The sequence below is a fragment of the Betta splendens genome, chromosome 7, assembly GCF_900634795.4.
Source record: "Betta splendens chromosome 7, fBetSpl5.4, whole genome shotgun sequence".
NCBI lineage: Eukaryota > Metazoa > Chordata > Actinopteri > Anabantiformes > Osphronemidae > Betta > Betta splendens.
This window is the reverse complement of record NC_040887.2, coordinates 11881334-11903623: the sequence shown is the minus strand read 5'-3', so window position 1 is coordinate 11903623 and position 22290 is coordinate 11881334. Positions and strand designations below refer to the sequence as shown.

The following is a 22290-nucleotide window of genomic DNA, read 5'->3' as shown; positions in this document are numbered from 1 at the left end:
CCCATTTGCACTCCCACTTACCCTCATGAGAGGGAAAAACTAGATTAACATTTTTTTGTTCATAACTTGACAACTGCCTATCTGTAGTGTTGGCGGGGTGCAGCATTTTTGGGATATTTCCCATAAATTATGATGAGCTATCAGTAGGCCAGCTGTACCCTTGAATTCTGGTATTCACACTCGCTATTATGTTAATATGAATACATCTCTCTGCGCTTGTCACAATAGTTCTACCTCTGTATGTGGGGATGCTCAGAACAAAGGGCCGTCAAGTAAAGCGGCTCCTGCTCCGGGTCCCGTCTCGGGTCCATTCAGGCCTGGCAAACAATTGTGCATCAATACCTCCATGCAAATGGTTGTGGTGCCTTGCAAGCTGTTTGATAGCCAGGTAGGCAGCACTGTAATCTGCGTTGTGGTGCCTTCAAGTGCACTTTGTGAACTCCCTTTTCTGCATAATCTAGAAAGAGAAGCTGTAAATTTGCTGAAGTCACAGTGGAAGAGTTATAACAGCTATTTTGTCCTGTAGATTACTGCATGATTAGCTTATTCTGTGACATGTTTCAAATAGGTGATAACATGTTGTTACAATTGCCCCAAATTCGTGATATCCCACTTTCCTTTCAGTTTCAATATGAAACAAATGTGTTAGTCACAAATTCTCAGACTCATACAGTAAAAATTGTAAGATTTTCATGTTGATATAAAAATGGTTAACAGGTGGAAGAGGGAAGACTTTCAGGAAAAATTAGTAAAATAAGGAATCTGAACAGCTGATTTAGCGTTTATTGTCACTAAATTAAAATAATAATAATCTAATAACAACACGGAACTTCTAAAGAATAAAAGTTAAAATAGTAATCAGTTTTAAAGTCCGAGTCGAGCATCAAGCTGATTCTGGACTTTCTACAGCGCTGACTTCTTCCCACTGCGCCCGAAAGGGTAAAATTCCGACAATCCCTAAAGGGTGCAAAAACTTTTCAGGCGCCTCCACGGCCGCCTCCCCGACGCGCACGCCCCTGCGTGCACGCGCGCGGGCGCGGGCGCGCACACACACACATTCCAGCCCAGTACCAGTAAGCGGGCGGAGTCCGTGACGCGCGGGCTCGTTTGTGAATGAGCTGCGCGCTGAGCGGAGCTCACCTCAGTCGGTCGCAGCCGAGAACAGGAGCGGAGACGCGGAGAGGAAGGAAAAGTCGGCCCGATGGATTCCTTTGGGGGTGTCAGGCATTTATTACTTTCGTACGTGCTCATGAACGCTGTCCTCAGTACGACACAGACCAAAGAAGGTGAGTGCGTTTAAAATGATGACTTTCACACAACCTGACACGTTCCTCCAAACTTGGTTGAAGTTGGGCGCACATGCGGAGAAACTCCTTCAAGGAACTTCCTAAAAGCAGGAAACCAACTTTATTCCTCTTTATTACACTAATGTACGCTAACATATTTTTAATTGGTGCTAAATATATAAAACGTTTATATTTGCAGCTTCACGCCGATTTGTTAACGAGCGTGTACTTTATGCGCGCTGCCACTTTGTAACAGCAGGTGATTTCTGGACAGTTTGTTCACTTTAAAACACTTTTTGGAGCTTTGACTGCGCACTGTCCTCTTATTTGTTGATTTTTTTTTAATTAAAGCTGACACTGACGAGCTCGCATGAGCTAAACGCAACTGTAAGGCAACACGTGGCAAATAATTGTAATAACACATCCAGAGTTTTAAAACAAGGCGCCGCTTCAGCAGCAATATGTAATTACATGATGTGCGTTTTGGATGTGGCAAAGCTCAACTACCTGTCATTTGTCGAAACTTGTGTTCAGGACTAAAATAAAACCTCCTCATTGGTTGCATTCTCAAATAACTAACCTGTTCTCATGTCTTCACAGAAGTGATACTGGACATGAAGGCAGCGGGAGGTGAACTGGGCTGGTTGACATGGCGCATGGATCAGGCAGACAAATCTGGGGTGAGTGTCGCTTTGCCCTGGAAGGACACGCGCGAGAGGAGGCCTAAGTCAGGTTTCTATAAAACGTGCGAGCGGGAGCCTCGCGTGAGCGTATGGAGCGTATGGACGGGAGCTGTGGGATCCCACCAGGAGCTGCCTGCCTGCTGAGCATGTCTGGGCCGCTCTGAAGCGCAGGCAGACAGAATAGCTGGTCGCTCCAAGCTGGGAATAGTTGTGGCTTCTTGCGGTTTGAAGGCTTCAGCTCCAGAATTGTATGTTGGAGCGCAATTAACTTTTAAAGTTTGCAGCGTGTGGTGGCTCTTTTTCAGGAGAGGAGGGGTTTTTAGATTTGGAAAGCGAAGCAGTATGTGCTCAGAGATGCATCTGTAGGACTACGTTGGTCCCACAGTGGTAAAATGTGTATCACTGTAGGATCCTTGTCTTCGTTTAGGCTTCAGTTAGGTGACCAGCCAGGCTCATGCATATTCACTGTAAATGGCCCCATTTCATGTGCTGATGACTCAAAGGCATGTGCAGACGTGCTGTTCAGTGACTCGCCCCGACTTTCTCAGAGGAGTTTCACTCCTTAAACGATCACAGTGGGAAACTGGATATCAGGCGTCATTAGGAATTTTTCTAGGCGATTCCTCATTTGTTGAATGGGTGTTAGTTTTGCTGGCGTATCCAGTTTTTTATGCAGAGCCACACACTCGCAGGCCTCTAATTAATAGCGCGGTGGCTCCATGCAGAGAGCAAACCAGACTCTCCGTCCCTGTGGGTGCCAGTTGTTCTGCGAGAGCCAAGGTTACGTTACAACACGCTGCGACATTTCAGCAATTTTAATATTCAAGCTGCAGTGTGATTGAAAATCTCGTCCCAAATGCTTTCTCGCACAGGGTTGTTGAGATTATCCGCATTGTCACGCTGCCAAGGCATGAAAGGTTGAGCTCTCCGTGTTGCAGGAATGTGTTATTGCATTGAAGGATTGTTAAAGTATTCAGGGGGTTTCATTAACACAAAACTGTGTGTAGAGCCATCTGCGTCCCTCACAGGTTCCAGTGGCTGCGCTTGTGGAGTCTCAGGTCAGGCCAAAAGGCCTAGGGGCACCTCAGGGCTCAGTGTTGATGCCTCTAACGCTGTCGCTTTGTGTGGTCTGTTTACAGTGGGAGGTTGTCCAGAGGACCTTGAATGGGTCTCAGTTTTACACCTACTCCGTGTGCAACGTCGGCGAGCGCGAGCAGGACAACTGGCTGCGCACCACCTTCATCCAGCGGCGGCCCGCGGCCTCGCGGGTCTTCGTGGAGATCCAGTTCATCGTGCGCGACTGCAACTCCTTCGGCGGCGCCTCGCTCACCTGCAAGGAGACCTTCAACCTCTACACGTGCGAGTCGGACGCCGACGTGGGCACCACCTTCCGCAAGGGCCAGTTTCGGAAGGTGGCCACCATCGCCCCCGACGAAATCACCAACCGGAACGACCTGCGCATCAACACAGAGACGCGGGTGGTGGAGAGCCTTTCTCGAAAGGGCTTCTACCTGGCCTTCCAAGACATTGGCGCCTGTGTTGCCATTCTCTCCGTGAGGGTCTACTACAAGACGTGTGCGGCCACGGTGAAGAGCCTGGCGTCGTTTCCAGAGACGGTGGCCGGCGGCGAAAACCAGGCTCTCCGGGAGGTGAGCGGGGCGTGCGTGGATAACGCCGGCAGCGAGGACTTGCCCCGCATCTACTGCACCGTGGACGGGGAGTGGGTGGTACCCGTCGGACAGTGCCAGTGCAACCCGGGCTACGAGGAAGTCGAAGAGGCGTGTCAAGGTAAGATGAGTTAAAATGACTCAGAATAAATGTGTAAAACGCATTGTCATATCTATTAGACAAACAGAATTCTCCAATAAAAAGGTCGACAGCAGGTCGCTCTTTTGTAAGTTTCTCCTAGATTGCTGGAACACTGGTCCTTTCATCCTGTTTGGACATAAAACACAGAATTTGGTTCCCACGGTAGCCCATTTAGAATTAGTCACAAGGAATCTGGCTTGTAATTGCCATGTGTTGAAAAACAAGCCTGTGTATGTATATCATAGGTGTTATTACCATTGTTCTGTGGAATTCTCCCCTTGGCTAACAACCCTCCTCGGCAATGGAAGGAATGCTCAGGCCTACTTGTACATGTCCTGGCATCATCCCTGACCTTGAACTGATGCCTATAACATTAAGAACCGGCTCGTTGCGCCCCAGCTATGATCTCGAGATCTAGTCAGACCCATTCAGGGTGATTCGATTGTGCTGTAAAATGCTCTACTCCTTGCGTCTTCAAGGGCTCAAGAAACTTTGCTACCATTTGGAATGTTTTTTTTTGAATAAGAACCAAAACTTAAAAAAAGTTTGTATGTAACTAATAATGCTCATTTTGGTGCATAAACCTCCACAAATCTTTATGTCAGTCACAGACTTTTTGATTTCCTTCTGAGCCCACGCTCTGTTGATTCCCTGTCTCGTCGTCATGTGTTCTTATACAGACGCTACAGAGTCAAAAGGACTTTGTAGCGTCGCTCTGTGGCACGGTTGTGTTTCAGGTCCTGCACATGATGTGTTAATTGTTGTGGGAAGGGCTGTCAGAGTGATTGAAAGCGATCAAAGCAGCTGGGAGCCTACTGTACCGTGATGGATTAGTGTCTTCAAGGCGTGCGGGGAGGAGGGAGGAGGAAGCGTCTGAGCTGCTTGGACCTTGTTCAAGCAAAGACCCTCCTTGTGTGTTCCTCTGGTCCCCGTTTTATTAAATGCTTGAGCCTTTACTTTGAGCTGTATTGTGAGATTATACAGGACTGGCTGGCGTGCATGGACCTGCTCAGATCGGTTTCGCTACAGAACGCCTAAAGAACTCCTCCTCTCCTACCTTTTTTTTTTTTGGCACTTGCCTGACCTGCAACACACTTTTACGGGTACGAGCGCACACCTTGGACCGCGGCCGTAAATCCACAGGTAGTCAGCTTTAACAGAGGCGCTTCCCCACTTAGCTGCCCTCTTATTGGCAACAGGCCGATAATAGCGATGACGTTCTCTGTCAGTAGATCATTTTTAGCTGCTGGAAAGTGCTGGGTAGGATGATTAGAGGAGGAGGAGGAATGAGAGAGGAGTCACGCAGAGGAGATGGAGACTCTGGGCCCGGTGGAGGGGTGTGATATTAAAACAGAGGGAACAATGAAGAGCTGTGTTTCCATGCGAGGCCGGAGGAGCCCACCTCCACCTCCCCTCCCCTCCACCTCCCCTCCCCTCGCGCTCGGTTGGTACATACTGATCAGTTTGCCAAGGTGGAGCCTCCACGCATTACTCCAGACCTGTGGAATTCCCAGGGGAGGAAGAGCAGCTCGAGGCCAAGCCCTTACATAAAAATGACTAAACAAACCCCCCCTCTCCCCCCCAGATACTCCCCTTTAAAAAATAACCACCGAGATGAAGCCTAATGAGAGGTCAGAGATGCACGAGCGCAGTCGCCGTTGAAGGCGGACATGAATCACGGGTCCGCGGCGCAGGGTTGACGTGAATGATTCAAAGGGCTTTAAGCGGAATCTCGCACCGACGTGCAGTTAATCATTCTCCCCACTTCTTCGCCGCGCCGCACGCCGTTCGGGGTGAAGCCACAAAACTTCAATTGTGGTGCCCCCCTTTTTTTCTTTCTTGCTTAGGTTGAAACTTTCCATGTTGAGCGATGTGATCGCTCAGCTTTATGGCCTCCCGGCCCCACGGGACATGTTAAAGTAAAAATCTGTGACTCGGCCTGGTTTTCGTCCCCGTCTCTTCATCAGCACAGCGGTGAGCTGCGGCCGTAAAGATCACTCGCCCGTCAGAGGGGCTTCTCGTTTTATTTTTTCTGTGCAGGTATCCCTCGTGGCATGTGGCGCTCCTCTCTCCGCGGCCCCACGCTGCTTTCGGGGCAAACAAACGCCGGAGCTGAAACAAATCACTTCCTGCGCTGCAGAAACCTGCTCAGTGTGTAGAATGTAAAAGCTTTTATGACCCGATGCAGTGAGGCACAAAGCAGCTCTTTTGTTTTTCATAAAGGCATTGCAGAACATTATGAAGGGAAAAAGTTTAATCTCCAAAAATAGCACATAGATCTTATATGAATGATTTGAATCCCCTTTGCTATGAAGAATAATATTTAGATACATTCTTTCTTCTTGCTCTCTGGCGGTGTTTCCACGCGTGACTCGCAGCTTTTCTCCGACAGCCCTTCCTTACCCATAATCCTCATGGGCACAATGGAGCGGCACACGGTGTTCGCCCCACAAAGAGACGGGCCGCCACGGCCGGTGCCTTTTAACCGTCCCGGTCCGCACCTCGCGCGCCGCTCCAAAGCCTCCGCAAACAGGACTTAATCCCGCGCGGCGGCTTTCTCAGGGCCGTGTCTCTGAAGGGAGAGTGTTTGCTCCGCTGAGGTTGGTCCTGGTGCCGTGGAGAAAATGGCATCTTGGTGGAACAACTGTTCAGGGACTTCCAGTAAAGTTGTTACTCCTCTCGCCAGAGAGGTTCCAGTAAACTTTTTTCGCCCCCCCCCCCTTCCCTCTCCGCCCGTGTCTCCAGACTCATCCTCGGCTGATGTAACAAACAGTTGGTGACTGAGGTGGTTGTAGAGTGACTGCGTGTAGCGGTGAGTGATTTGTACGGGTAGTAATTGACTTGGGTGTGTTTGTGCGTTTTCAGTGGAGTAACTACTAGTTCTGCTTGCTTCCTTGCCTTTGTGAAATCTCTCCTCCTCCCTCTTCACGTCCTCCCTGTCCCGGAGGAGTCTTTCTATTTTAACTGTAGTTTTCCACCTCATATCTCGTGTTTATTTCATAGCGTCTTATCTCAATAAATAATTCCCATGACCTTTTTTTACAGCTCTTAATGCCGTTTGCCCGCAAGATGGACGCTCTTGTGCAAGTGATCCTGACTAGTAAAACAAACCAGCAGACAATGCCGAGTTTGTCCTTCGTGGGGTGTGTTCTTGTTGACCGTGAAATCACAGAGCGACTGTTATTTTTGGCCGGGTGTTTTGATGCAGGTCATGAATATGACACCAATGGAGTTCAAACATCCCGTTTCACATGGCCCTGGTGGGAGCGTTTGGGCCGCGCACACTTTTCCTCGATAAATACATTTCTCCACGGCCGGCCCGTGAAGATAAATAGTGGCTAAAGCCGAACAATGCAAATCGGAGCAATTGAGTGAAGCCGGACAGAAGGAAAACTTTCTTTGTTCACATAGCGAATAAAGCAATAAACAGTAAAGGTGAAATATAAACAGCAGTTGTCAGTTTTTGTTTTCTTTGCTGAATCCATGATGGAAGTCGAGATCAGGATAAAGGAAAGAAAGCAAGTAGTGCTCATGCCTCATTCATCAGAACGTCCCTGAACCTTTTTAAGACCAAGGTCTTGTGCAACTCCAGCTTATCTGATGGGGAGATGCTGAATGCAGCACACTCTGCAGGAGCTCAGGGGTTTGAGCTCGTTGGCTCCCAGTTCTCTGATAATGGAGTCATCTGGCTCCTGCTGGATTTCCCCCGCATTGATATTCACCGCTGAGCTAAATTCGCTCTCCTGCTTCTAATCTGACAAATGCAAAACGTTGGTGGACAGCGCTGCTCATTCAGATGCGCACGCCGCGTTAACCTCTCCCTTAATTCCTTGGCTTTCGAAAGACACCATGATTACTTGATGTGTGGACTCCTCAGATCTCGTGCCAAGGTAACGTCTGCCTAGCAGGCAGAACTGGAGGGAGTTGGTTAGATAATGGGGGGGGGGTCCGAAGGCACTTTCAAGTGGTGTCATGCGCCGTCTTGTTGGTCCACTTTTGTGATGAACAGAACCGACAATTACCGTGAAATAGATGACAGGAAATGTAGTTATGAGGAGAACTGGTGGCCTCTCGGCGCTTTGAATGTGGATTAGTTCTAATTATGCTGTTGTGGCGTAAAAGTGTTATTAATGTAATGCCTTTGAGTTGTCAGAATAATAGAAACAAACCACTCGTGTCTGATATGTTATGTTGCCTTTGGCTGACACTGTAACTGTACCACTTGAATTTCCATATTCATATTTGCTGATCATTTGCAGTGACGTGACTGACATGTTGAACTGAATCCTGACATGGAAGAATCTTTAGGTTTCCCTCAGTATTTTTAAAGAACATAATGCATGTGATGGTGCGATATGAAGCGGAAATGGTACATTTTAATAGCAAACCGTAAAACTGGCTGACGTACTCAGCCACAAGACACAGGCCCACTATAGCAGTAATTAGGACTTTTCTATGTATATACACATAGACACACGCACACTAGGTGCATCTTTAATCCACTGATCATATTTAATCAAAAACGTAACCTCAGCAAGTCTCGGCTGTTTTGGTTGTAGCGGAGGTTGGGACACATTTCCTCTTGGTGACATTCCTGAGCTGTGTGTGTGTGTGTGTGTGTGTGTGTGTGTGTGTGTGTGTGTGTGTGTGTGTGTGTGTGTGTGTGTGTGTGTGTGTGTGTGTGTGTGTGTGTGTGTGTGTGTGTGTGTGGCGGTGGGGGGAGTCCAATGTGAACATTGTATTGCGTTGGTGTGTGAGGTCAGCACTTTCCTTCCAGCGTATCAGCCGCTCTCTCTCTCTCTCTCTCTCTCTCTCTCTCTCTCTCGCCCCCAACGCCTGCCCTTCGCTGCTAACAGGACAAGCCCTAAGCGGAAACCGGAGGTCACCTAATCCCTCGGTGACGCTCCGATCCGTTGGCTCAGGGCTTTCCATTGTCGCTCTCTTCTAAGCGGCCTCACTCAGCCACTTTCAATTTTGTTGTCCTGCCTGATAAGTCATTTTGTTTATTGGTGCATTTGGCCTCGTCCTGGAGCCCTCCCCAGGCCAGGAAGCAGACGGCTGCCGGCATCCGCTGCGTGACCTGGTGTTGTGTTTGCCACCTGGCTGTCTGGATCCGACCGGCAACACGGAGAAACGCCACCAAATGACCGTGCCTGTGATCCACGGTGGTTCTCTGCAAGCTGTCGGCCACTGGTGTCTTCTTCTTCTGTTGGGCCCAGTTTGAACCTCCTTTTAACTCCGTCCACTCAGGGGGGAAGGATAACAGAGAGTGAGAGGAGAAACGGCATCAGGGAATTTATTGTGTCTGTTAACGGCCTCAGATGAAAGCCGGAGTGCAATTGTAAAACAGATGTAATGCCCTTACAGCTGCTCCATTGGTCAGCTAATCCTTTTGACTAATTCTTTTAACCTCCCCCCCTCTTCCACAGGCACACTCTCCCATCAGCCTCTACACCTTTACGGCCCCCCACCCCCCCAGCCCTTCCTCTACCTCAGTGACCCCTGGCTCATGTTACCGGTCCTCCTCCCCCATCAGAGACCCTCATTGTTCCACCGCTGCCCAACTCCCCCAGAATGCTAATGACATGTTGTCACCTTGCATCCAAACAAAATGACATGACATATTGCAATTATGGGTCAGAGCAGCGCTCGAGTGAGAACGGGGGGGGGGGATGGGGAGAAGAAGGGGGTGTACAAAGACAAGGCGAGGACTCCCTTGCCTTAATAGATTTCTTTTTGTGGAGCTGGCTCTGATACAAATCTAGACATGTGTGTATTTCTCATGAATTTATTGTTGCAAGATGTTTTGCGTTAACTGCCCATACTTCTTAATTTAACCTTCCTCCTGAGACGAGCCACCGGCTGCTGCTGCTGCTGCTCACTACAGCTCTCTCTCCTTCCTCCTCCTCTCTCGGAGCATGTGTTTGTTTTACTTGGCCACCGACTCGCTGTAAAACCATGCACAGTTTAACTCACATCTACCCTGAGGCAGACATGACCTTTCTGCCTTTTAAAAGCGCAGCGCCGGACCCAATTGTGGGGTGGGGGGGGGCCCTTTACCACTTACTCCCCCAGTCCTGAGGGCGATTTCTGTTGTCAAGCCACCATGTTACCCATTCATCCTTCTATCCGACGGTGCATTCATCACTATCGCCGTCTCATCCATCTTAACTTCTGCCGACAAAAAACCCGGGAGGCCCTTGAGGGGGAACCCACTCCGGAGCCACTCGGGCCCCCAGAATGTAACGGGCTCCTGAGCTCATTCTCAATAAACAAACACGGAGCCACTCGAGGCGCACGGGGCCTCTCAAATGACAAACAGGTCCCTGCTTTGTACAACGGCGTAGGATGAAATAGCAGGTCTGAGTTGGTCAGTTGTTTTAAGAGACTAAAAGGATTTTGTTTATAAGAGGGAAGGCGTTTATCTGAGGACGCCCCCTCCACCCGTCCGCCCCTTCACTTTAGGGCCCACGTTGATGTCGGGTCGACAGGTTTCTGCTTCCTTTCGCGTGTATTATTCCGTCTCACGACTCTGGTAGTCTTGGTGCTGGTTCTTGTCTTGGTCACACTCCCCCGTGTTTCCAGGCTTTGATTGCCTGCTGTAGGAAGGAAGCCTGCGTCATCATCGCGCTTCCTGCTTCCTGTTGTGTCCAGCAACAATTCAAAGGCCCTGTCCAGCTCCTCCGTGGAACCAGGAAGTTCCCTCTCAGCACCGTTGCTGTTTTGTCGAGGAATCCTCATACCTCAGCGGAGAGGTCATTTATTTCACCATCTTTTTGTGTCACATGTTCACGATGCACAAACCCGCTGGCCTTTTACAACGGGGATCTGAGCTGAGGCTGAAGCTGCAGTGGAGGCGCTCGGCTACGGGCCTCCTGTTGGGTGGTGTGCACTGGAATGCCTCATGATTACAGAGGCGGCTTACAGTGTAAGGCCATCATCTCCACAGGCCCGACCACGATGCAAAGCAAACGGCACTGTAGCTCCAAAAAAGAGGCTAGCCCTCCTCTATTCAGATGCCTTGTGGCATTTTGGCTATTCCTTTGGTGTGTGTGTGTGTGTGTGTGTGTGTGTGTGTGTGTGTGTGTGTGTGTGTGTGTGTGTGTGTGTGTGTGTGTGTGTGTGTGTGTGTGTGTGTGTGTGTGTGTGTGTGTGTGTGTGTGTGTGTGTGTGTGTGTGTGTGTTCGTTCTCCTTCAGCACTTGAATGGCATGGCATTCTCCTTGCCTGCTGGTCAGTGCTGAATAGCAATGTTAATGGCTTCGCTAGGAGCCTTTTTAGTGAGGACTGGGAGGAGAGAAGGAAGGGGAGGAAGGAATTTGGGGATTACGAGGAGGAGAGGTAGGCGTATGAATCGGGGTTTGAGGCAGCAGCTGTTCCCCCTTCTCAATGGAAGAGTTCACCCTGGCCTGTCTCTTTTCTTTCTGCCGTCTTTTCTTTCTTCCTCAGTGGGATACAGTATTCCTCTCTCCCCTTTTTTCGTCCTTCTTGAACCTTTTGTTCCTTCATCCAGCCTTTTCTCTGCCTGACCCGTGCTCTGCTCGGCCTGCGTTAATGAGTAGCAGTAGCTGTTAGTGAAACAGCTGGTCGGGGATGAGGTGCTGCTTTGAGGGGACGGTTGAGCAGCAGGCGAAGTATTGGACAAACTTACAAACTGTGTATTTCCACCCCACTATTGTTGTTATGCTCCTTTTAGTTAATACACCTCCTTACGGCAGCTCCGCCGCAGCCTGGTGCACCACAGCTACAGAGGAAGAAAAACCCGAACCTTGCGGTCAATCCAGTAAATCCCCTTGATATGACTTTAATGGAGCGGGAGCCGCGCGCTCTCTGCCTCGTGTGGTCACTTTTAGTTTCCAAATGAACGCGGCTCAACTGAACCGCACTCCGAGGCAGCCGCGGCCCAGGACAGTGTCTGAGTGAATCCAATATTGTCTCAGGCCTTGGCTCTGCCTCTGCTGGAAGCAGAAACGGCGTTCGCCTCGTTTCCCTGCTTCCCGCTCGTCACATGAGCCTAATTTTCCTGCCGTGCATGCGTCATTTTATTTGGCTGTCGCTTTCTCGCTCTCCGTTGTCAAGTCTTTTTGATCTCCATAGCATTCTCCTCTTTTCTTCTCACGTTTCTTAATCCGTTGTCCTTCGGCCTACAGCTTGTTTGTTGTTGACTCTCTTACGACATCCGTCACAGACCTTTTTAAACCCCTCAGGCGGCGACTTGAGGAATAAGGAAGGAAGCACCTTTGTGCACACATTCTGTGCATTTGGGCGTGTGCTTGACAGACATGAACAGGTGACGGGCAGCAAACCTAATCCCACTTCTGATGTGGGGTTTAGCCCCGTGCCTGCGTTTGTGCTTTGCATACATGTCTGTGTACTTTGTGCATGTGTGCGTCTGTGCGTGAACGTGTGATGCTGCGAGGACGTGAGCGGCCGGCGCAGGAATGCTCCTGCGTTTTCACCCTGCTTTATGGTGCACTCTGAGAAATTTCACACCGTATTAAGTTCATATTTCACCGCTGCTGCGCACAGCCGGACCTTTTACCTGCATTTGTTCGTTCTGAGTTGCATGTGTGACATTAGTTGCCATCTTATCCAGGCGATAGAGTTTCTGCATATTGGTTTGAGAAGGTATCGTATAGTAGACCAAGTGCAAACGCATTTTCTCGTTGCATTTCTTTTGTATCGCAGCGCTCAAGACTGACTGACTGTTGTGGAATGTGGGATGACTGGTTGTGTTTGTTGGAAGAGCGCAGGAAAGCAACAACAGAGGGGGGGTTGGTGGTTGAAAAGTAAAGAGTAGGAGTGCCGGATAGGCAGGGAGTCCGCATTTTTGTTCCAGGGCTGGGCTCATGAGCAGCGTCTTACTGTGGCTGTAATGGACAGTGTCCGTGGCACCAACGTTGTGCAGAGCCTTCGCTTCTGTTTTCCCTTCGTATCTTTGTCGTTTGTCCAAATCTGACCTTTTAGCCTCGACATAATAACACGTCCACCCAACCTTGCTGACTTGCACACGAGGTCAGAAGTTCACAACAACACTGATGTTCCGAACAGGCTTGAATGACCTGGAGGAACTGGCCCCGTGTTGCATTACATCAGATGTTTGTCTAAAGTCGCTATTGTTCACCTGCTCATCCAAATGTGTTCTGGTGTTTGCAGAATGTCGGCCCGGCTTCTTCAAAGCCACAGCATCCGGTGACAAGTGTGCGCCGTGTCCGGCCAATACCCACGCTCCGAGCTCCGGCGCTTCCTCTTGCACCTGTGCGAGTGGCTTCTTCCGGGCCCCTAATGATCCTCCTACTGGACCCTGCTCAGGTGAGGAGTCCCCTCGACTCGCATGTCGCACGTTCAACGATTAGAAACCAGCTGATGCTGTTTATCTAACCTCCCATCTTGATCCATTTCGCAGGTCTCCCTTCGGCCCCAAAGGACCTGGTGGCGACCACGACCCAGCACTCGGCGGGAAGGCTGGTTCTGTCCTGGAGCCCCCCTGAAGACACCGGGGGTCGGACCGACATCACGTACAGCGTCGAATGCCAGCGCTGCGAGGGCACCGTGTGCCAGGCCTGCGGGGAAAAGATCCGCTATGAGCCCGGCAACGCGGGCCTGAGCGACACCAGGGTCACGGTGAGCGACCTGGACTCGCATCTCAACTACACCTTCACCGTGGAGGCGCGGAGCGGCGTGTCGGCGCTGGCTGGCCAGGCGACGCCCCGGTCGAACCGGCCTCCGTCCGCTGCCACCCTGACCACGTCGCTGCACTACACCGGTGGGTGCTGCTGGTCCGACGCTCGCCACGCGCGCCGACTGGCCTTCCCACTCGCCACATGCATTGATTGTCCGCTTTCCTCAGACCCACCCAAGATTACCAGCGTGCGACTGGTGGAGAGGACGCCCAACAGCCTGTCCCTTTCCTGGGACGTGTCGCCCCAGCCCCGCGCCCAGTCACGACCCGTTCGCTACCAACTGAACTACCGCAAAAAGGTCCGACTCTCTTGTTTAATCTGCTGCCTCCCACTTTGCCCTCACTGTAAGGTTTCAGTCTTAAACAGCCGTTCTGGATTTCTCTCCTCTAGGACGAGAACGTGGCCATGACTACTTATGTCGTGCACGTGCTTGAGAAGAACTTTGTCCAAATCGGGGACCTGAGCCCGGGCACAGCCTACCTGTTCAAGGTGCAGGCCTTTGGCGGCGACGGCAGCCCCGGAGGCTCCAGCGTGGAGGAGCAGTTCGAGACACTCCCTGAAGGTACCGCTAAAGAGCTGCCTGAAAAAACCTGTGTTTCGGTTTGAGAGCAGAGTTTCACTGGTTCTCTGTTCTAGGTCTAACGCCAAACAACAACGCAGTCATCTTTGGGGCAGCGGTCGGCGGAGCAGCCATGTTGTTCATAGTCATAGCAGTCCTGTTCCTGTGCAGACGGTCAGTGGATGCTGCCCTCCCCGTCTCTCGTCTACGCTCTCCTTGGCTGGTTTCCTCTCTCATTCATCTGCCCTTCCTTTGTGGGGCCTCCGAATGCCCTTTCGCATTTACTCCATCCTCACCTCCCGCTTTCCCTCTTCCTTCAGCCAACTCTCCCCTTGTCTGTCTCTCGATCTGTGTCGCCGTGCTCGCTAGGGAAGAATGTGCCTCGTCACTGCTTGAATGGTTACATTCTAGCGAGTGTTGGGGCCTTTCAAAGGAAATTGGTCCAGAGTGGTGCATTGTTGGCGATAAGAGGCGCTTGGCTCTTTCTGTACGGGGCCACAGGCGCTTCTTTAGAGGTGACCCGGGCCTGTGGTAGCGGACGGTGGCCCGTCTGGCTGCCTCCCTCCCACCTGCTTGTCTGTCTTTCAGTCGCTAAATCTCGTTGGCAAACACCGTCTATCGTCAGCGTTTATCAAAGGGCCGCTTCCCTCTGAATGGATGCATTGCACCAGTGCCTGGTCCCTTTTGTGTGCTTTAGCACATATAGAAAAGTCCTTTCAAGGGTTGCTACAGTATGTGCTTTTGATAGCAGGCTCACATAAATGATTTACTATTAAATATATCTATTAATTAGCTTTTTCTTAATTTTTTTTACTCAGGAAGAGGAACTCCCACGCTCGGCAAGGACCAGAGGACACCTATTTCTCCAGCTCTGGTATGTTTTAGTTTCACTCTCATTCGTTCTCTACTTTATTCACTCTCTTTTATTTATTTAAACGCTTCGCATCCCTTTCCCACAGAACAACTGAAGCCTTTGAAGACCTACGTTGATCCGCATACATACGAAGACCCCAACATAGCCGTCCTGAAGTTTGCCACGGAGATCCACCCGAGCCACATAACCAAACAGAAAGTCATAGGAGCCGGTGAGTGACAGGCCCGCTGAGGCAGCCTCCTGCTGGGCTCAACGCCGACATGTTGAAAGAGCGCTCCACTGTTTTTACTGTACACTTTCCTCAGCTTAGTTGGCTGACTGACGGCGCTCCGCATCTGTGTGACTGAGTTCATGCAACAACAAGTTGAGACATTTTGTTGTGGGGCAACACTTCGCTGCAGGATCTGTGTTTTTTTTTTTTTAATTTTTGGATCAAGTATGAACAATTACCAAAAAGAAAGTGTTGCAGAAACCATGTTGTGGAAGAATGTCAGCTCATTGAACTGAGCGGCGCTAAAATCCTCCGTACAGTATGCGATGCATTAACTCAAGCGCGACCACCTTTACGCTTTGAGCCAACTGTTGTTTTTTTTCAGCCTAAACCCCCTCCTCAGCACCCCCCACCCCCCTTCACCTCATAAGACAGCTGATTCCCATGCCCTCACACCAGGCCATCCTCCTATTATACAACACAGGCTGCATCTGTCAATACCCCGCCAGAACACACCTCAACGAGACCGCCTGAGGCAAAACGTTCTGATTTTTCCTCCGTTGCGCATCGAGCCCCTGCAGCTAGAAACCTGGGAAGACATATCAAACGCGCGTCTGTCTGATATCTCTCTCTCTTACACCGGGTTGATCCCACTTGTGTTGTTTTGCCGCAGGCGAGTTTGGCGAGGTGTACCGCGGTATTCTGAAGGCGCCGGGGAGGAAGGAGGTGGCGGTGGCGATCAAGACGCTGAAGCCCGGGTACACGGAGAAGCAGAGGCAGGACTTCCTGGGCGAGGCCTCCATCATGGGGCAGTTCGCTCACCAGAACATCATCCGCCTGGAGGGAGTCGTCACCAAATGTAAGGATTTCTGTGAGTTTTTCCTCAGGCCAGTTTGGGCACATAATTGTCCTTTTCAGTGTGTTTGTACTATTTAAATGTTTATTGGACACTTTGTGATTGTTTTTGTCGTGTGTGTGCAGTTAAACATGCAATGATTGTGACTGAATACATGGAAAATGGAGCCCTTGACAGATACCTCAGGGTGAGTCACTCCTCATTTCACATTTCAGATTTCTACTATAACTTTAGCTGGAATGATGAATCACCTTTCTCAGCTTAATTAGTTTAACTGCAATGCATCAACATCTACTTCAGGACTGTCTAGTCTTGTACTTGAACGTCTGCGTGTCGTTTTGGTTGAGTTATAAGTTGGGCTTTCTCCCATCAGGACCACGATGGGGAGTTTTCCTCCTTCCAGCTGGTGGGCATGCTCCGTGGCATCGCTGCGGGCATGAAGTACCTCTCTGAAATGAGTTACGTCCATCGCGACCTAGCGGCCCGCAACATTCTGGTCAACACCACACTTGAGTGTAAAGTGTCGGATTTTGGCTTGTCTCGAGTGCTGGAGGACGACCCCGAGGGGACGTACACCACGAGTGTAAGCTCATATGAAACCTTCTGTTCCCTTTAGGCCAAATGTAGCATAGCTCGTTGCTCCTCCTTTTTCTTGTCTTGTACCTGCAACTTGAGCGCATTTCTTTTGAACAGGGAGGTAAGATCCCCATCCGCTGGACTGCTCCAGAGGCGATAGCATACAGAAAGTTCACTTCAGCCAGTGACGTGTGGAGCTTTGGCATCGTCATATGGGAGGTTATGGCTTTTGGTGAAAGACCTTACTGGGACATGAGCAACCACGAGGTGAGTCTGAGTTTGCGCTTTGTTTTCAGAGCCAACTTCAAATTATTCGTCAAATAGTCAAGACCAATCTTCCGCCAATGGCTCTAAGTTGTCATCCGATAAACTGCTTACAGGTGATGAAGGCCATCAACGAGGCTTTTAGGCTGCCGGCGCCCATGGACTGCCCCTCTGCCGTTTACCAGCTAATGCTGCAGTGCTGGCTTCAGGACCGCTCCAAGAGGCCTCGTTTCGGAGACATCGTCAGCCTGATCGACAAGCTGCTGAGGAGCCCCGACTCGCTGAAGGCTATTGCTGACTTTGACCCACGGTAAGATTTATTTACTTACTGAAGCAAGGGTTTGAAATGCTGCGTGACCGCATCATAAGCAAGAGCAGTGCCAAGTATTTGGCTTACTTCCTTTTGCCTGATGTTGCATATATGCATAACAATCTTAAGCATCCACAGTTTTGAGTTCGTCGGAGGTAGAACATTTATCAACTTTAGAACGAGCCAGAAATGGATGGCAAACATTTTTTATTGTGACCACAGCTATGTTTAAAGTCGCCACTGTTCATCCATCTAAACATCACTGTTGATTAAAAAATATGTATCTGGTCGTATCAACAAAAAGTTATATTTTATGACTGTCTTGCTTGCTATTATTTTATTTTTAAAACAAGACAGTAAATAGGAGACAACTATGTTTCAATGTGGTAATTTGGTCTCTAAGGCTTGACTGATCGCCTCTTCTGACTTAAAACATACCAGACTTCAGACTTGACCTGGACTTGCTTCACATGACTTAAACACAGCTCCGGCAGCAGCTTTCTATTTACAAAGACTCATGGTGTATTTAGGGTAGTCTGCAGGGGAAGAGGGAATAGGTTTAAGATGGCCTACCTTCACCATTAAAAAGACTTAGCCGACCAGACTAATGAAAGAAATATGTGTGCACTGCTGGAGGAACATTATTATCTAAGTGATTGCATGCATGGATGCACTTTTTCCCTTTGTGAAGAGGCATTAAAACCAGATACGGTGAGAAAGGGCAAACGCTGTCGTGTTCAGGACTCAATCAGCTCTCGCCCTCGGTGCCCCAACCGGTTTTTTTATCATCGACTCGTTTCCTGAGCTGTAATTACAGCGCTGAGTCGCCCGCCTTTGTTGTGGGAAAGCGCGTTGAGTTGATTATCATCATTTGGATCTGCTTTTCTTCTGCTCGCAGCGTATCCATCCGCCTGCCCAGCACCAGCGGCTCCGACGGGTCCCCCTTCAGGTCCGTGTCCGAGTGGCTGGAGTCCATCAAGATGAGCCAGTACAGCGAGAACTTCACCTGCGCCGGGGTGGTCACGATGGACCAGGTCCTGCAGATGAAGAACGAGTAAGTGGGGCGGGATGTTCGGTTTTGGTGCGCCACATTAAAAACCGTTTATTTCACTCGTTAAGTTGTTAAGTGTGTTTCTGGCAGAGGGGACGACTCTCTGGCGGCCGAGGATTAAATCCAGCGTTTTGCACATGAATGTTTTTCACCCCAAAAATGAAGCGCGTTGTGGGTTTCCAACTGGACTCTTATGCGTTTGTTTTCCAAAACCTTTTAGCGTTTTTTGTAACAGCCAGCAGAATAGTTTGTACACAATATAATCTCCAGCCTCTGTTACAATCAGAGAAATGTTTGAGATGGGGAAAAAAAACCATGGAGGCAAGAAGAAGGAGTGGGCTCCTTCGCGGTCGACTGGCGGTGCTGGCTTGCGGTCGCTGCAGTCCTTGTTCTCCTTTCCTCTCCTCATTCTTTCTCTCATCCCTCCCTTCGCCCACTCGTACTAGCGGCGCTGGGAACCGCAGATTTAGCTGGTCCGGGGCAAAGGTCCTCTGTGGCTTCTTTAACATTACAAGGAGGAAAGAAGAGCGGAGAAAAGCCTGTGGTCCACGAGTGCCTAGAGGAGATTAGGCAACTCTAATAGATGGGTGAGACTTGTCTGCATGTGCCGACTGAAGAGGTGCGCTTGGAGTGCACTCCTTGACCCTATCGGAGCGCAGTTTAGGGCAATTGGCTCCTCTGTGATGTGTAAAAGATGACAGTTTAATGTAGTGAACTCTGAACGCCTTTTTGGAAAATCGAGCACATGCTTCTCCCCCGCCGCGGTGCACACACTGTACGTCAGCTGATCCCGGTGCTGATTTGAGAAGACGGCCAGTGTGGAAAGCAGACGACAAGCCCTTTTGAAGTATTTGTCATGCAGAAGGGTGTGATTTCATGGCCGCGTGTTTCCATCTCGGGGCATCTGGTAGCACTCTTGGCAAACCAGTGGTTATTTACGACCCACCCTCTGCTCGCCAGACAAGTGATTCATGGTCAAGAGGGAGAATCCTCGTTAGGTAATTAAGGCTGTAATTAGGGCTTTAAACTGCTGCGTTGCAGGGTTTCTGCAGGTCTGCATCATGTGTCCGTGAAGTTCGAACCCTTGCACAGAACTAACGCGGAGCACTCCCCACTGAACCAGTTCAGCGATCAAACCAGTTGACTGGAGCCAGCCTCAGGCTGGTTTCAGTAAGCAGGAAGGATGTGCGTGTTGTGTGTGTGTTAAGTGTTGGGCCGAGTCCAAACCGTGCTGCTCTTCTTACCCGCTGTCCTCTCTGTCTTTCACAGGGATATCAAGAACATAGGGGTGAGGCTGCCTGGACATTTGAAAAGAATCGCCTACAGCATTTTGGGCTTAAAGGACCAGACCAGCACCCTGAGTGTGTTCGCAGTGTGATCCTGACAATGAAGGGAATTAAAACTGGGCACTGAGGCCGGCAGCCCTATGAACTCAAAGCTGAGCTGGTGCGTAACTGCAGGGACGGCTTTGGATCGGCAGAACCAAGAGAAATGTCATGCCATCCCCCGACGCCGACTGAATCAGACTGACTTACTGTACACTTTTGATTTCTTCGCTCTATCTACATGGGAAATAACTGTACAGACGCAATGAGTTGCTAATGCATTTATTATATATATATATTTTTTTTCTTCATTTCACATTCCTGATTTAAATAAACACCAACAATCAAGCCAGCTCACCCTCAAACTACAAAAGGACACCGGAGCTGGTTGCATCCAGTGTCGAGCAAACAAGGGAAACGCAGTGAGTGTGATGGTGTGGGAGCAGTGGAATGCGGCACCGGTCTGGCCGGTGCTGGTGTCTCCCTTTAATCGGCACTTTGGCCCATTTCTTTAAAGGCCAATGGGAACAAAGCGTGGAGAGGGCTAAAAGGAGCGTGAGCTGGCCCAAAGTTAAAGACACGTTGTCGCTTAGGTGCATAAACACAGACTGAGTTGGTGTTTTTGCTGGATTTTTACTGGCTCCAAGCTGAAGTTAAGCTATAAACATGATGACGCACGGGAAAGAAATGTCACAAAGGCATTTGAGGTACTCTGTGTACAAAATCACTCCTTTTTTGTGTTTGGGCGATTACCAAAAACTTAAAATGTAGCACTTGAGATCACAACGATGAGAAGCAGTGAGGCTGGTTAGGAGAGGGTGATCACACGCAAACTGGAAACTCAAAGAGAACCGTGTGAATGGAACACGAAGCAGTGCATCTGTTTGTCGCAGGCCAGTAATGAAGATGTTGGTGGGTTAGCATAAAATGTGCATAACCTGAGTCTTACTGTGGGAAAATGATTTCATACTTTTGTAACGGTTTGGTTTGCAATTTCAATGTTTCATTTAGTTTTATAGTAGATACACAAATGTTCCTTCATTTTCTGTTGTTTGGTCGCAACATGTTTTATTTTGAAGCTCCTGTGTGTGGAGTTTAGATTAGAGGGGAGCAGTTCCCCCCCCCCGTGCTCTTAATTGATGACTGCAAATTATTGTATTACTGACGTGTACCTTCCTTTACTTGAACTTGAACTGTTTTCAGATGCATATATGACTTTCTTGTAGCTGATAAACCATCTTTGGAAAAGGGATTTTGTTATTACTCTGGTTTACTGATTGCATTTGCATTTTGTATTTACCATATTACCAAATTGATATATTTTTCGATTGCCTTACTTTTCCTGCTTTACCAAACCTTATGAGAGAAAAAGCAAACGTCTCCCTGTTTTATACTGTATTTAATAGTCTATTTATTTTGTACTTGTATTTATTTATCCTGAAACACTGAGATGGGATTGTAATTGAAATTTGTGCTCTTATTCTTCATAATTAAAAAAAAATCTCCGCTGTCTCTGTTTCGTTGAATTATTTCTACAGGAGATTGGCCGCCTTGCGTATGTGGAGCCAAGAAGCCTTAAACTGAAGTTGGCAGCGTCCGCTGAGTGATTGACACAACAGAACGAAGGAATGCTTTGTTTGCTTTAAGCTGTGCCAGGATGTTTATACTTCCACCTGGAAATCCTTATAATGCTGCAGCACGGTTGAGCTCGTCCGTCAGAGCCTGTAATAAACAAGTGAGTGCTTACAGGAGGAAGCGAGGGTCCACACGCACACGCTTCTCCATCAGCATCACTCAGCGCTTATTAGATGTATGCGACCTAATCATTCAGAGGAAATTCAATTTACAAATGTCAAATCTAGACCTGATGTTTGGATAAAACCTATCTGCTTGCTCTTGCCTTGAGGAATGGCCTTTAGTGTATCTCCTAACTCTTCTCCCAGTTCCTCCCTAGTGAAATGGCCCTTTACACCGAAAACCAGGGAAAAAATGTGACCTTTGCTGAGACATGACTTCACCGTGGTTTCATGCACCTAGCTTTGTTATTCATGCCTCACCTACCCATGGTTATTACAGCTCCTTTTCCAGCCACGCACACTCATGACGTAAATCATGTTTACAATGCGAGAGGTAAAATCCTTCTGGATCATTTATCTGGTTAACACTAGCATCGGCGCTGCGTTGTATAGAACCGGACTGCGTGACTTTAAACAGTTTACACAATCATCATGTTTTCAGATCTGGTGAAATAACTACAGAGTATTAAAAGTGTAGACATGGATGATGATTATGATTATTATGATTAATTCATTACATTAAATACCCAAGAGAAATGGAACCGATTTACAACTAGAAAAAGTAATTTCTCGAGAAATTACGTGGGAGAGCTGATCTGCTGCCGCAACGATGACAAACGCTGATTAAGCTGCTGACGTCCAAAAGTTGACTACGGCAAAACGATGAAAACGATGAAAACAAGAAAACGTTGACAAAGATTAAAACGATGACAAAAGATGGCGATCAAAAAGATGATGATTAAAAAGATGACCATGGTCACACTAAGACAAGATTAAAAATATGACAATGATTCAAAAGTTGACCAAGGTAAAAAGATGTCAAATATTAAAAAGTTGACAATCATGAATTAGCTAACTAGCTTTTTAATTTGAAGAAAGTATTTGTAAATAATTAAATAATAAATAAAAATAAAATAATAGCAAATAAAAAATAATAGTTTAATAACTATTAAAAATTTACCAGTCAGAAACAAAAATCTTGCCATTTAGGGTAATAAATTACATTGT

At 48.7% G+C, this 22290-nt stretch overlaps 1 protein-coding gene across 2 annotated transcripts; it reads left to right on the top strand.

Annotated features, from left to right (window-relative positions):
- Positions 1 to 1129: 1129 nt before the first annotated feature.
- On the top strand, positions 1130 to 20996 carry epha2b (eph receptor A2 b). 2 transcript variants are annotated; one of them, XM_029156908.3, is made up of 17 exons: positions 1130 to 1286; positions 1887 to 1966; positions 3109 to 3757; positions 12934 to 13089; positions 13184 to 13543; positions 13628 to 13758; positions 13851 to 14022; positions 14097 to 14193; positions 14838 to 14893; positions 14979 to 15104; positions 15778 to 15963; positions 16086 to 16147; positions 16334 to 16543; positions 16654 to 16803; positions 16917 to 17110; positions 18009 to 18164; positions 19431 to 20996. In XM_029156908.3, the coding sequence occupies exons 1-17, from the start codon at positions 1202 to 1204 to the stop codon at positions 19537 to 19539; spliced, it is 2979 nt and encodes a 992-aa protein (XP_029012741.1). In that variant the 5' UTR covers positions 1130 to 1201; the 3' UTR covers positions 19540 to 20996. The 2 variants fall into 2 exon arrangements, with proteins under 2 accessions (XP_029012741.1, XP_040927517.1); XM_041071583.2 differs by having other exon boundaries at positions 15778 to 15975.
- The last annotated feature ends 1294 nt before the right edge of the window (positions 20997 to 22290 follow it).

Bases quoted from the DNA above. Each gene is read 5' to 3' on its own strand.
- epha2b (XM_041071583.2), top strand. From the start codon at position 1,202: ATGGATTCCTTTGGGGGTGTCAGGCATTTATTACTTTCGTACGTGCTC. The intron at 13,544-13,627 runs GTGGGTGCTGCT...CGCTTTCCTCAG, and splicing joins CACGTCGCTGCACTACACCG to ACCCACCCAAGATTACCAGC. The intron at 17,111-18,008 runs GTAAGATTTATT...TTCTGCTCGCAG, and splicing joins ATTGCTGACTTTGACCCACG to CGTATCCATCCGCCTGCCCA.